This window comes from Penicillium citrinum (genome assembly GCF_028827155.1).
Source record: "Penicillium citrinum strain IBT 23319 chromosome Unknown utg000009l:1.0-4274883.0:1.0-4276374.0, whole genome shotgun sequence".
NCBI lineage: Eukaryota > Fungi > Ascomycota > Eurotiomycetes > Eurotiales > Aspergillaceae > Penicillium > Penicillium citrinum.
The window spans coordinates 557,620-571,936 of NW_026622694.1; the positions used below are offsets into that span (position 1 = coordinate 557,620).

The following is a 14,317-nucleotide window of genomic DNA, read 5'->3' on the forward strand; positions in this document are numbered from 1 at the left end:
CAAGGAATCGACGGGCCTCGTTGTATGCGAAACTGATTCCTAGTTACTGACTCGTCCCACCCCACGCGTCACTGTCGCAGCTCTTGGCAAGCTTTGCCTTGCACCGAATCGCCAACATGGCCGACAAGGTTGCGATTGACAAGAAGACTTTTTCCAACCACCTGTCCAACTTCTATGCGTCATGGAAGGCGGATAAGCGGTCTGGTAACACTTTGTTTGGAGGCGCCGAGTCAATCGTGATTTTGATGGGAAAGACAAACTCCAACGAGAGCTCCTTTCAGAAGAACAATGCTATGCACGTATGTCATCGATGCATCCCTGAACTGTGTTATCACAAGTGACAGAATATTTGTCTCTTTTCTTCTTCATTGCTAACACATTTCTGCTATAGTTCTGGCTACTCGGATACGAATTTCCAGCCACCCTCTTCGTTTTCACTACCGAAGCCGTATACGTTGTGACCACAGCCAAGAAAGGTGCGCCGAATCCATCCGTCTCCTCGTTCCATACATCATGATGCTAATGTGATGGGATTATAGCCGAACTTCTGGAACCGCTGAAAGGTGGAAAGATTCCGATCGAGCTCCTGGTCACCACTAAGGAGCCCGAGACGAAGACCAAGGCCTTTGAGAAGTGTCTGAGCGTCATCAAGGAAGCAGGGGTAAGGATTTGGCTTTCCACAGCGTCAAATGTAGAGAGAGCATTTACTAATTGATTCCAATAGAAGAAAGTAGGCACTCTTCCGAAAGATACGACCACCGGTCCCTTCGCCGATGAATGGAAAAACGCATTCAAGGATATCCAGAAAGATGTGGAGGAAGTGGATATCAGTCCTGCGCTTTCGACCGCTTTCGCCATCAAGGACCCCGAGGAGCTGGTAGGTGACACATATCATATAGCAGGCTCGCTGTTACTGGGTTGCTAATTTATCTGCAGGTTTCAATTCGTAATGCTTCCAGAGCCTGCAGCGGCCTGATGTCGGAATACTTCGTTGACGAGATGTCTCGACTGCTTGACGAGGAAAAGCAAATGACACACAAGGCTCTTGCTGGAAAGGTCGATGCCAAAATTGACGATGCCAAGTTCTTCAATAAGCTCGCTCGTCTGCCAGCCGAGTTTGATGCTGAACAGATCGACTGGGCTTATGGACCAGTGATTCAAAGCGGGGGTGCTTACGATCTGAAGCTGACTGCGACATCTGATGGCAACAACCTCAAGCCGGGCATCATTCTTTCCAGCTTCGGTATTCGCTACAAGACCTACAACTCACTTATTGGCCGTACCTATCTGGTGGACCCCAGTAAGGCTCAGGAAGCGAACTACTCATTGCTGTTGAGTATCCATGATGCAGTGATGAAGGAAATTCGCGACGGCGTTGCCGCGAAAGAACTTTACAACAAGGCACTCAACCTGGTCAAGTCGAAGAAGCCCGAACTCGAAAGCCACTTGACCAAGAATGTCGGTGCAGGAATCGGTATCGAGCTACGAGACTCTAACATGGTCCTCAATGCTAAGAACAACCGCCCTCTCAAGAATGGAATGACCCTTTCGATCAGCATTGGCTTCACAGATGTGAAGGATGAGTCGAAGGGTAACGGAACCTACTCCATGGTCATCACTGATACTGTTCGAGTGGGCGAAAGTGGCCCCCACATCTTCACCAAGGATGCTGGCATTGACATGGACTCTGTCTCCTTCTACTTCGGAGATGAAGAAGAGCCAGAGAAGCCCGTCAAGCAGAAGGAGCCGAAGTCCAGCTCCATGAACAGCCGCAACATTACCCGCACGAAGCTCCGTGCCGAACGCCCGACTCAAGTCAATGAGGGTGCCGAGGCCCGTCGTCGCGAACATCAAAAGGAGTTGGCCAGTAAGAAGACCAAGGAAGGTTTGGAGAGATTCGCTGGTACCACTGCGGATGACAATGGCGTCGCTCAGAAGAAATTTAAGCGCTTCGAATCATACAAGCGTGACAATCAACTGCCCGCCAAGGTTAAGGACCTTACAATCTACGTTGACCATAAGGCGTCAACTGTCATTGTCCCAATCATGGGAAGGCCGGTACCATTCCATATCAACACCATCAAGAACGCTAGTAAGAGTGACGAAGGTGAATACGCTTACCTGCGTATCAACTTCCTCTCGCCTGGCCAAGGTGTTGGTCGAAAGGATGACCAGCCATTCGAAGATCCATCGGCTCATTTCGTGCGCAACCTTACCCTTCGTTCGAAACACAACGATCGTCTGGCGCAGGTTGCTCAAGACATTACCGAACTTCGAAAGAACGCCCTGCGCCGTGAACAGGAGAAGAAGGAGCTGGAGGATGTAGTCGAGCAAGACAAGCTCGTTGAAATCCGAAGTGAGTTACACGTTCAACCCTCGAACAAGATCATTTCACAAAATACTAATCATCCCCAGACCGCCGTCCGGTCAAGTTACCTGATGTCTTCCTTCGTCCCCCGCTTGATGGAAAGCGTGTTCCTGGTGAAGTCGAGATCCACCAAAATGGTCTTCGATACCTGTCACCTTTCCGCAACGAGCACGTCGATGTGCTATTCAGCAATGTCAAGCATCTTTTCTTCCAACCCTGTGATCACGAACTCATCGTCTTGATTCACGTGCACCTTAAGACACCAATCATGATTGGAAAGAGAAAGACGCGCGACGTTCAATTCTATCGTGAAGCCACCGAGATGCAGTTCGACGAGACAGGTAACCGTCGTCGTAAGAACCGCTACGGTGACGAGGAAGAATTTGAGGCCGAGCAGGAAGAAAGACGTCGCCGAGCGGGCCTGAACCGTGAATTCAAGGCCTTCGCTGAGAAAGTCGCGGATGCTGGCAAGGATGAAGGTGTTGATGTTGACATTCCTTTCCGTGAAATCGGTTTCACTGGTGTCCCCAACCGATCCAACGTCTTGATCCAGCCTACTACAGATACTCTTGTTCAGCTGACGGAGCCACCTTTCCTGACCATCACCCTGAATGAGATTGAGATCGCCCATCTGGAGCGTGTACAGGTACGTTTTTCATACTCCACTTCCCCATAAGACTATCCTGCTAACAGACATCGATCTAGTTTGGTCTTAAAAACTTTGATATGGTTTTTGTTTTTAAAGACTTCCATCGTCCTCCAGTGCACATCAACACTATCCCCGTCGAAGCCCTGGAAGGTGTCAAAGACTGGCTCGACTCCGTCGACATCGCTTATACAGAGGGTCCACTTAACCTGAACTGGACCACCATCATGAAGACCGTCGTCAGCGATCCGTATGGATTCTTTGCGGACGGAGGATGGTCGTTCTTAGCCGCTGAATCTGATTCAGAGGGATCAGACGAGGAAGAAGAGTCTGCCTTTGAACTGTCAGAGGATGAAATGGGCGATGAGAGTTCCGAGGAAGATAGCGAGGAATATGACGATGATGCCAGTGCCGACGCTAGCGAAGACGAGGAGGACCTCAGCGGCGAGGAAAGTGGTGAAGATTGGGATGAATTGGAGAAGAAGGCTAAGCGTCAAGATAAGGAGGCTACCATGGAAGATGATGATCGTGGTAAGAAGCGCAAGCGGTAAACAGAGTGAGATGAGATGTGTGCTTGGTTAGTTCCTTCAAACTTCTCGATTGCAAGGCAATATTGTATTTTATTTTCAACTATTGGTAAAATGACTTCTTTATGAATGTTAAATTGATCTATGAATTCGAACTCCCGAATCAAAGAATGTGGAATGCACTGCATCCTGAAGCACTTCAGTAAATCCCCCCCCCCCCCTCCTCCTCAAAATCCCTAGCCCTAACCCTAGACATACTATATGAATTGAAAGCCCTTTCAAAGGATATCAAACATGCAATTTACTTTCCCGCCCTCATACTCTCCCACATACTCCTCATCCTCTTAATCTGACCATCCGTAAAACTCTCATAACAAACATCCGACGAATAATCCATGAAATCATGAATTAAATCCTCCCCGGGTAAATCAGGACAACTATCCCTTCGACTCGGACATCCACCCGTTGGTCCAGATTGTTGTGGTGTATCATCAATGTAATCACCAGGATTACTAGCATCGCAGGATTCGCCCTGGAATGTATGAAGTAGACCGTTCCAATGCCCGATTTCATGAATTGCAGTTCCACCCCGATTATAAAGATCTAATGCACCGCCTGGCATTGTATTCGCGAGAACGTTACATCCGTCTTTCACGTAGCTTGATGCTGGACTTGTGGAGTTTATACTTGGGTCTGGGAGGGTGCAGAATCCTAAGACACTGGCGGAGAGATCGTTGTTTGCCCTGGAGGAGGAGGAAGAGGTTCGGCCTGATTGGCCTGGTGCTGCTTGGAGATTTGTTTGGAAGTAGACATTTAGGGTTTTGTAGGTTCCTTTTCGAAGGGCTTTTTTCATGGCGATGTCGTCTTTGTCTCGGGCCCAGTTGTCGTTTACGTGTCTCGTTACGCCTTGGAGACGGTATGTTATTCCGGCGTCTTGGTATGATGTTTGGAGAATGGATAGCTGGAGGAAGAGCGGTAGTTTAGTAAACAATGATAGAATGAAGTTTATTTGGATTTCTTCGGTGGTTGTGTACCTGTTGATTGATCATATCATCCGTAACTTGATATTCCTCAGCCTTACTACTAACGATATGGAACCAGGTTTCGATTTCAATGGGACCATTTCGAGATTCTGTGTCTTTGCTTGGATTCGATTCGTCGTGTCGAACATTTGCCACGGCGTCTAAGAAGACCGGGTCTGGGTCTTCGGTGGCGCAGATTCCACGTTTCTGAGTGAGGAGGGGTGTGCTGTTTACTCCGATGAAGATAATGAAAAGAGTGAGAATTTGGTATACCACTATGGGCGTAAATGAGTGTCGGACCATGGTGGTGTTGGATTTGCCCTGGGTGTTACCTAGGTTAGTAAAGAAACAAAGAACGAAAGTGTCGTGAAGGTTTGTTCGATTTCCTCCACGAGTTCTGTTGATTGACGGGCGAGGGTTGGGTATTTTTTTTTGTCATATCCCTATGTTCCGAGATTGTGTTTTTCTCCTATAATGATGAGTTATGCTATAGGTAGCTACACGGATACTCCGAAGCCATGAGTCTCGGGAATGCGGCGTCATGGCGGAATGCATGTGGTATGTAAGGGGGTGGCATCTGGTTGGAGATGGAGGCATGATTGTGAGAAAGGGGGGGGATTTCATTGGAGACATTCTGTTCTTTAATTCTTGAAATTTGTTGATGAGGTCATTTCCAGTGGGACGAAGGAAGAATAAAGAATGCTCGTTGTTGTGACAATGTTGGATAGATACATGGACAAACTCCTTGTTAAACACCTGATCCGGAATGATCCACCTGATTTATTCACAGCGACCCAATTGCATACTGGAGATGAGTCGAAATTGTAGGAAAAGGGAGATAGGAAGAAGGAAATTGGGTGGGGGTATTTTTTTTTTGAGAATTTTTTTTTTTTTGGTTCTGGGCTTTGCAATATTCTGTTGCAGCTTTTCTTGTTTCGTTTCATTTGCCAACCATTTGGCTTAAGGCGCACTTGGTCGCATTCGATCGTCTCGACCTGTGGCCATTGCAGTCGTTGGTTGATTGTTTTGATCCCAGGTTAAGTAAGTGTGATCACCCAGTTTCCTGCGAAAAAGTGGTTAGTATGCGCGTACTTTACGGTTTCTGTCATCAGGTCATACCTAGGCCGAACCAAGTATGCAATGGTGAAACCAGCTCCTAGCAGAACACAAACTCCTCCCACAACCACGTAGGCTATTCCCATGAAAGGATTCTTCCCGCCTATGACTGTGCGGGTCGAGATTAGAATTGCCTTGGTTCCAGAGTATTCCGTGACATTAAATCCTGGGCAAAGTCAGTAAATGCAGGTTCGAGCAGACATAGGAGGTCAACATACGATCTGTAATATCCAGCTGATACGTTCCTGATGACATGGCAGTATCATCATTTCTGCGTGCCAGTTTACTAAATGAGGGAAGTCCAGCAGTTCGCATCCAAACCATAAACTCCTCATCCTCATGTAAATCGGGAATGCCATCCCTCTCGTAATTGTAATCGACCCAGTTAGGCGGTGGAACGACAGCGTATCGGTCATATTCGGACTTCTTGTACAAGTCTTTATCGCTCGACCAGGCAATTCCCTTGTTGGTCATATTGTAGGCGACCTTTTCACTTCCTCCCACCTTCACAGGATTGGGAATACTATCGTTGAATCGGGAATTGGCAATTAAACCACAAGGGTAGATGGCCTTTTTTGTTTTGTCATCGATAGCCAGAGGCGAACATGTGCTGCTCTTGATCGTGGCGTTTGAAACAGCCGTACCCTTCAACTGATCCAGGTACAAAGATTGCACATATCGACGGTGGTTTTGGTAGAAGTTGGTGAGACGGTAGTACATGAAGACAGGCGGGCCCATATCTTCGGGAATGTCGAATTGAAGAGAGCAAGTTGTGATGCCTGTATCCGGATTCTTATATTTTTGCCACATGGGCGAGCTACTCGGTTTCGCTTTGAAGGTGTATGACACCTGATTCGGGATACTGGCCCATGATGAATTTCCTGAACTTTGGGGCGCATTCGCGGAACAGTCGGAATAATCAATAACGATCTCTTGGACCTATTTGGACATCGTGTCAGCAACGCGCGATCCGGGAGTATACTGCCATATAACCTAGCAAGCACGTACCGTTGAGCTCGCCCAAATAAGAACACCACCGATAGGCGCAAATAACACACCAACTATGAAGAACAAAGGCAAGACACTTTTCGGCGTCAGGATAGGTCTAGAATAAGGCGTTCCGTCAGTATACTATATCCAGGGGCAAGTCACCGGAAGCGACGGGCTTACTGCCAGGCCTTCAATCGCTGCTGTCGGAAAGCAGTATCTAATCCATGGAGTCAGTATACACCGGGGGAATCAGTGAAAAAGAGTGGGTTCATAGATAGATCGGGTTCAAGCAGGGGGGGGCGACATGGGGACCGTTGGTAACGGGGGCGTAAGCGTACTGGCTGGTCTGCGGGACTTGGGCTTCTTGTCGGCTTCGGCAGCGCGGGCGCGCTCCTGTTCTTCGATCGACTCTGTACGAGTCACATCTTCCTGCGACATGGCGGAGGTGGGTTGAAAGTGAGATGAGATGGGGTGAGGATGAAAAGGGAGACGTCAACTTTGAAAAAGGCGGACGCGGCTTGGCCCCACACCGCCTTGAAGTGCAGTTGGATGACGTATTTTATTTTTAGAACTACATTGGATTTGAGGCTGATATGCAATATTTAATAGGTATTTAATTAATGAGAGTGGGAACAGTTGCAGTGGTATATAGTGTTGAATGAACGAGAAAGTGAATTTAAGCAATATCTGTCAGGGTATCATCTCATCCCGAGTCTGCATCAAAGAGCATATCAAAGCAATTGCAAGTCACGTAAACACCGCATGTCCCAAGCCTGCCATTCTAGATGGGAATAAAACAAAGGTCAAACCAAAAACGCCGTAGCCCGAACCCAAAAAGCCATGAAGTGATGAAAGCCATGCAAAATGTCAGAGAACGCATGCAAATAACAAACGTCGTGGGAATCAAAGCATCAGTGAGGGAATGTCGTTATGCATCGTGAGAGCCCAGAGGGTGAAAAAAAAAAGAGAAGATAACAAAAAAGCAATCTCAATATCCAACGAGAGAGAGGAAAGTCAGAGAAAGAGATTAGGCTGGAGTCAATGCTGATTAATAATTGTTCGGTCCGAGGAGAGGACGGTCAGTTACTCGATAACATCCAGTCGAGTCATGTAGTAATGACGTTTAAGTAGCCAGTTCAGCTAGTTCAATATTCCGGGTGGGATCAAGTGTCCTCAAGTGGCCAGCCAAGTAAAGGATCAGTTGAGGAGTGGGAGGGAAAAGAGAGGAGAGAGGAGAGAGGAGGGAAGGTTATTCAGTCGCATACATCAAGCGACGATCAGACGGTCAAACGGTCAAACGGTCAGAGGAACTAGGGCAATAGCCCGAATAGCTTGAACGAAATGGAGTCGAAACGAGAGTCTAAATTAGACGTATTCCTGGAAAAGTTCCCGTCGGAAGAAACCGACACGGTCATATGCGGTCCATAATTTGCTGGCTTTATTGACGTCAATCTTGCAGGCTTGCTGAGCATCTGTTTTTCGAAACTCCTTGCCGACGCCTAAAGCGCGGACACGAGCTTCGAAGATGCGACGCTTGCTACACAGGTAGGTGGCACAAGAGAGTCGAAGGGTAGAAGCCAAATTGAGCTCGGCGGGACTGAGCAGATGTCGGTCCGGGTCATTGCTCAAATCCAGCATTTGCCCCTTCCAATCGGCCTTGAGAGCTTTCGTATTGCCCGCCAGAATCTCCATGGGAGGTGAGAAGTCCTGCAGGGCATTGAAATCTGTGTCATCTCGGTTGGTACCGAGAGCACGAGGCTTGGCCGATGGGGGAGATGAAGCATCCTTGTGAGGATGATGATTATGAGAAGAATGGAAATCATCCAGGGCTTGTTGCTTAGGGGTAGATTTGGGAGTTCGGCGTACTCTCGTCCGCGGGACTCGCGGCGGGGCGACACCCGATTTCTTCGCAGGGGCGGGGGCAATCTTCTTCAAGCGAGCATCCAAATCGGCTGGCCGGTTTCGATTCATCAAGACCAACTGACGTTCCAGGGTCTCTCGTTCCTCACGGGCCCAGGCGGCAGGGTTGCGATTGAAATGAGTGGACACGACTGGTACACACGAGAGGGCTAACAGATATTCTTCTCGCGTGGGTTTATTTCGTTTATTTTCAAACCTAGCCATGTGCGAAATGATATGTTGATCCACTAAGGCAGCCGCAGTCGGAGGGGCAATAGGACCGAAGAGTGGTTGCTCTTCTGTTAGTCCTGATACCGAATCATGACGAGAAGAGAAAAGTAAAGGATCCCTTGATGAAGCGACATCGCGATCGATTTGATCGGCGGTATGAGAGCGACGCTTCTTTGCGCCCGTATATGGGGTGACTGGTGGCGAAGGGAGATCCATCTCCGACTGTGTGCGCTTGCGATCAGCTGAGATAGGAGGTAATTTAATATCGGACGTAGTAGTAGGAGTGGTAGAATTATTATTATCAGGTTTGGTAAAAGGGGAGGAAGAGTTGAAGCTCTCAAATGGCTTCGACTCGGGGGGAGACATCAGGCTCGATACTGGGAGGCGATTCATTGTTGGGAGTGTTTGCCTGGTTGCGCCCAAGGCAGCCAGATTGGGCGTATCTTTCGGGGGAGTGGATATTTGGATTCAATCACCTGAAACCGTGACCAGGGTGGGAAATTGAGATTGGAGTGTAAATGTAGTGTAAGTGTGTAAAAAGGGAAGAGAAGGGAAAGGGGAAGAGTGCAGGGATATATGGGAGAGAAGAAGTTTGGAAGATGAGAAGTTGAAAAGGGAAAGGGGAGAAGTCAATGGAAGATTTGTCAGTGGCAACTGTGGAAAAAAAAAGAAGTGAGTCAACAGGAAAAAAGAGAGAAAGAGTACTTTAAAATGAGTCAATGAATCTGCCTACCGTCTTGTACTTTTCTGACTGTACCACCACATGACAACATCTTATGCGGGCACGTCGTTGATTGGTCACTCGTCAATGCCCGGGTCTCGCACTAAACCTGATTTAGATGATTCAGGCGATCGCGAGAGGCGGAGTCCAGCCAATAATGGTTGAGTATTTTAGGGAGGGTAGCGTGATCGATAAGATCATTGCAGGTATACAATCGAGAAAGATACATAGACTTATGGAGATTATTCAATTACATTTATAGACAGAGTGTCATTTTGATGCCGATATTAAGATAACTATAGAGAAAATTGAAAGAAATGAGAAGAGAAGAGGGTGTAAAGATGAAGTCCTGTAGAGTGTATGTTTAATACTGTGTAATATTACCGTATCGAGCACGGAGGCTAGGCTTCGTTTCAACACCAGATGACCCCTGGTTCAACAATGCCTGGGCGAGACGGAGTTAAGTACTCCGAGATTGTTAGTGATAACTTGAAAATGGGCCATTGATGAATAAACGGCGGAGTATGCACGGAGTAACTAGTTATCACAAGTACCCACGGCATTGACCAAATCTCTCATTTACTCAGCACAGTACGTTCTAGAATGGATCAGTGGATTATGACATCAATTAATGCCTGATCTATACCATTACATACAACCGACACAATTACTGTTCCACAATGCATTGTTGCAAAACATTGATTTATTCTCAATATCAATGTTCGGACTACGGATGTGCATTTTTTACTGTATATCTAAAAAAATGACGCAACATCACATGCAGATAGATCAAGTTCTCGCAAAGAGGGGAGATTGTGGCGCCCCAGCATTCCGAGTCTATCGTGATAGCAGGAGATCATCTGCGCGCTATCACGTTATCTGACCGCGTTCATTTACAGCCTGATGCGTGACGCTCCTCAGCTTGTGTAATCGTTACATCTCCATCTTATTCGTTAATTCGATGACCCTGAAACTTGCTAGTCGTAAATGGATCCCGTAGCTAGCCGCGTCTATATTCTGTACATATACATTAAATAGTACAGAACATGTTACTCTATGAGGGCATCTACCTGGTAAACAACATCATTTTTACTCGCTTCTCAATACAATAAATATGTCAATTCAATGAAACAACCCATTTAACGAAGATATGATAGTATCACTCTGCGCCATGACAAATCTACTCATTTTCCACAATCCAGTATGCAGTACCGCTCAGTCCCATGTAACAACTTGTATACTGGCATATCATATGCCAACTTTAATGATCATCACACATCCACAATTAGACCGGCTTTTTCTAACTCTCTCGCATGACTTCTCCGCGATCTTCTCAGCCAATAATCCACCCTTTCAACAATCGTGAACATGCGCCAACGTTAATGCCGTCAATGGCTGCAATGTCGCAAATCCCGCTGTGCCGAGACTAAATTGCAAGATTAGACGTTTTTAAATTGATTGACGCGCGCCATGCGCCGGAAAGATCCGGGCATCGACCCGCGTTAGGAGTACGGTACTGCTGCGGGGAGATTAGATCCTATGACGACGAGGGGCGCTCTCTTCATCTGTTGAAGATCATCTCGTTGGCCCGTGCCGTTGAGAGACTATATATTACTATAGATGTCAATGCGCGTGGTATAATCGTCTATATTATCAATGTAGTCTATAGAGATTCATAGTAAATGAAATCCACTGATTTGCGCTACTGTGTATGTTCCCCGCCCCTAATATTCCAGGCCTTGACTTAGTATGCTTTTCATAAGTGTTGGTTGCTGGCATACATCGTGAACCCATGGAAAGTCAATCCTATTTGCAACTAAGCTGAAAAGAGATCTAGTTCCGAGGTAATTGGGGAAAAAAATCTAAAAAAGATCTGATCTCTCGCGTATAACGCTCTATTCAATGACTCTTTCTCAGAACGTATCGAAAGTCACATCTTTCCCTTAATCCTGCGCAGATGACATGCTCTAGACGAGACTAGATTGTCCCGTCAAATTTCCATTGGTGAAACGATTTTGTCAGGACTTCCAAAAGCATACTAGTTGTCTAAGGTCACCAGGCAGTAGGTCCATCAAGTAATAGGGCGATACTGGCTAGTGGAGAGAGATAACAAGACTCGCAGTTTCACAATTAGTCCTGAGGATTTGTTCGGAGCTGGTCATCGGAAAGCCGACGAGATTTTGTCTTAAGACTCATTCTCAGGCAGAAGTAGAATGGCAACCTAATGAGGCTCTTCATATGACCTAAGTTCTGCCTATTTTGCGACATTTCACCTCAGATGGGTGTTGTATATGTTGTATATGGGATTAAGTATTACTTGTAGTCCTGTGAAATTAGTATATACGCAATTCTTTCATGATGACCAGTGCAAACAAATACGATAATTCTCTCCTCCTTTATCTTCCAACAATGATGACGACTTCTTAAAGTTTCAAAGTATAAAAGACTAATCTAATGAATGACTCAAACGGGTTTTTAAATCTCATGTTCTTGTTCCTGACTACTCTTTCCTACGTCTGTCCTATTTTCCGGTAACAAAAAAATCCGACAACTTATCATTTACCATGCCGTTTCAACGAATGAAAAGGCATTTCTTCCGATTTTCAAGGACAGGGTTCAATATTCTGAAATATAGAGGGAAAAGGCTGGAAAGGATCCAAATTCTCCGTCTCGTCAGTGCTGACTACGAAGTACGGGGCAGTATATCAGAGAAAGGAAATGCTCCAATATAAGCTCCAGGCGACAAAAAAGCTGGCTGCTATTGACTGTAGTGATAGCCCAAGCAAGGAGAAAAAAGAAGACGAAGTCAAAACCGAGCTAGAAGGTATTGAGAAGGTTCTATTTGCTCGAGAGTATGATCTATACATGGCGAAATCATTCCTCCCACGAGAGCCCTTTCGAATGGATTATGACAAGCTGAGAGAGAACCCTAAATGGTACATGCGCGATGAGCTTGCTCAAGAGTGTTCAGACAGAGGTGGCTGTTGCAGTCGAACTTGTAATTGTTGTAATCACAGATCCGAAAGATCTACTGGGGTCAGTGGAAAGAAAAGTGCCACATACGGACATTGTACGGTGGAGTGCTGGTGTTGTACGAACAATCGAGGCTTTGAACTCACGGAGGAGATGAAACAAAAGATACGAGATGATTATAAGGAAAGGAAGCTGGACGACTGGTGGAGATTTGTTCTCTCTGTCGCCAATAATCATTTCGTGCCACCTTGAATTGGCGTTCTAGTTTGCTCAGTCTTTGGATTCTCCTGGCTGGCATTTAAGCTCATCAAGACCTATTGTGAACTACTCGATGCTTTTATTGATGCTTCAATTATATGCTGGGCCCGACTAATGGCTATAGCTCATTAGAATTCTTTGAATTTTCTTGAATTTTGAGTTCAACAAAATTAGCAAGACTATTCAGATCATTGAATTGATGAGATATAGAGTATCACATGTAGCGTAAATCAGCCCTGCTGTGGGTTTCAGATCTATACTAATCCTAGAAGCTTGACCATACTGATTATAGTTTTAGGATAGCAACTACATGGTTAGCAGCATCTGTGAATGTGTCAGCGTATTATGTTTCTTTATTCAAACTCAAACTCAAAGCACAAGAAAACATCCAGCATGCATGAAAAACAAATAAGGCCAATATGCTCTACAGAAACTTAGAAAGACGCGCCAGAAAACCCCCCAAAGGAAAAAAAAAATAAAACATCGAAAATCCACCTTATCTTCCAATTTTGAGGGTGGAAATACGCAGAGTCTGCTGGCGAGCATGCTTTGACCAATGCTTCTGCATTATCCATCCCTTCGTCTCCAGGTAGGACGGCTTGAGGAAAACGGCCGAATGCCGGCCCCGTTATGGCAATGATGTTGCCATCCTCAACTTTGGTCGTCTTCCAATTGTAGAATTTGGACGTATCCGAGCCAACTGGACCCTCGTAGAGAATTGGGATTAATGGTCGAGACGCTAGGAGTGCATTTGCTAGTATATATATCCCCTGTAATAGTAGGACTGGTATAATATCATACGAGCCGCGCAAGGTGCTTGATCAGAGCCAGCTTTAGATTTCCCTTTCTGGTTTTTCTTGCTAGTGAAGCAATGCAGCGACTTTGTATACCATTTCTTTCCGGGTTCATTGGTGCTCGCCGCCTGTTCATGAGCCCGCATCACCTTACCTCATTCAACTAGTTCCTCTTCATACCTCTCACTAAGTAATTTGCTGGGGTGCCTGAAGTCTAGCGGCTTTCCTGATATCTCTACAAACAGCAATAATGAGCCCAAATGCTCTATTATTATTGCTTGTAGAAACTTACCGCTGGTGATACGCTTTGGTTCCAACAAAGCAGCCAATTGAAATGAAGGTAACGCAGCCAGCTACTCCAAATATGATTGCCAAAATAATTATGAGGCCAGAGGTTATCTGTTCCGGGGTTTGGTGGAGAGGAAACGTTGGGGCTTGGAGAGGCTGTAAGCGATGGTAGTTCGATGTTGATGGGCGCCATACTGATGTTTCAAAAAAAAAAAAGCAAAGGCGATCTTCGATTCTTCAAACACGGGGTAAAAACTAGACTTATTGAAACTGTCTATTCTTTACAGATCATTGATTAAATGCGTGTTTTCCACGTTTGATCCTGCTTCCATACTGTCTCTTCGGTTCCGGCCATGGCGCACCGACTGGTGAAAATCAGAAGTACGTCTCAAATAGAGCATCCCCTCATATACAAAATTACATATTTGTTTACATTCCACAATCTTATTTCATAGGAGATCAGGATTTTCGAAACAAGGCTGTC

General features: G+C 46.1%; 5 protein-coding genes across 5 annotated transcripts; 1 reads left to right on the forward strand and 4 right to left on the reverse strand.

The window, feature by feature from the left end:
• Positions 1-116: 116 nt before the first annotated feature.
• Positions 117-3,565, forward strand: spt16 (chromatin-remodeling protein SPT16; the record flags this gene model as incomplete). The annotated part of the gene is made up of 7 exons (XM_056648603.1): positions 117-299; positions 392-476; positions 540-661; positions 725-877; positions 937-2,356; positions 2,416-3,014; positions 3,074-3,565. The coding sequence occupies 7 exons, from the start codon at positions 117-119 to the stop codon at positions 3,563-3,565; spliced, it is 3,054 nt and encodes a 1,017-aa protein (XP_056495734.1).
• A 277-nt stretch (positions 3,566-3,842) lies between these two features.
• Positions 3,843-4,866, reverse strand: N7469_009699 (zinc metalloprotease; the record flags this gene model as incomplete). Its single annotated transcript, XM_056648604.1, has 2 exons — positions 3,843-4,502; positions 4,576-4,866. 2 exons carry the CDS (start codon positions 4,864-4,866, stop codon positions 3,843-3,845), a joined length of 951 nt encoding a protein of 316 aa, XP_056495735.1.
• Positions 4,867-5,523: 657 nt separating this feature from the next.
• Positions 5,524-7,107, reverse strand: N7469_009700 (CDC50/LEM3 family protein; the record flags this gene model as incomplete). The annotated part of the gene is made up of 6 exons (XM_056648605.1): positions 5,524-5,626; positions 5,683-5,845; positions 5,898-6,618; positions 6,688-6,784; positions 6,850-6,886; positions 7,008-7,107. 6 exons carry the CDS (start codon positions 7,105-7,107, stop codon positions 5,524-5,526), a joined length of 1,221 nt encoding a protein of 406 aa, XP_056495736.1.
• A 927-nt stretch (positions 7,108-8,034) lies between these two features.
• N7469_009701 (SWIRM domain-containing protein) lies at positions 8,035-9,192 on the reverse strand (the record flags this gene model as incomplete). Its single annotated transcript, XM_056648606.1, has 1 exon — positions 8,035-9,192. One exon carries the CDS (start codon positions 9,190-9,192, stop codon positions 8,035-8,037), a length of 1,158 nt encoding a protein of 385 aa, XP_056495737.1.
• A 3,670-nt stretch (positions 9,193-12,862) lies between these two features.
• N7469_009702 (uncharacterized protein) lies at positions 12,863-14,026 on the reverse strand (the record flags this gene model as incomplete). The annotated part of the gene is made up of 4 exons (XM_056648607.1): positions 12,863-12,869; positions 13,247-13,490; positions 13,553-13,694; positions 13,838-14,026. The coding sequence occupies 4 exons, from the start codon at positions 14,024-14,026 to the stop codon at positions 12,863-12,865; spliced, it is 582 nt and encodes a 193-aa protein (XP_056495738.1).
• Between the last annotated feature and the right edge of the window lie 291 nt (positions 14,027-14,317).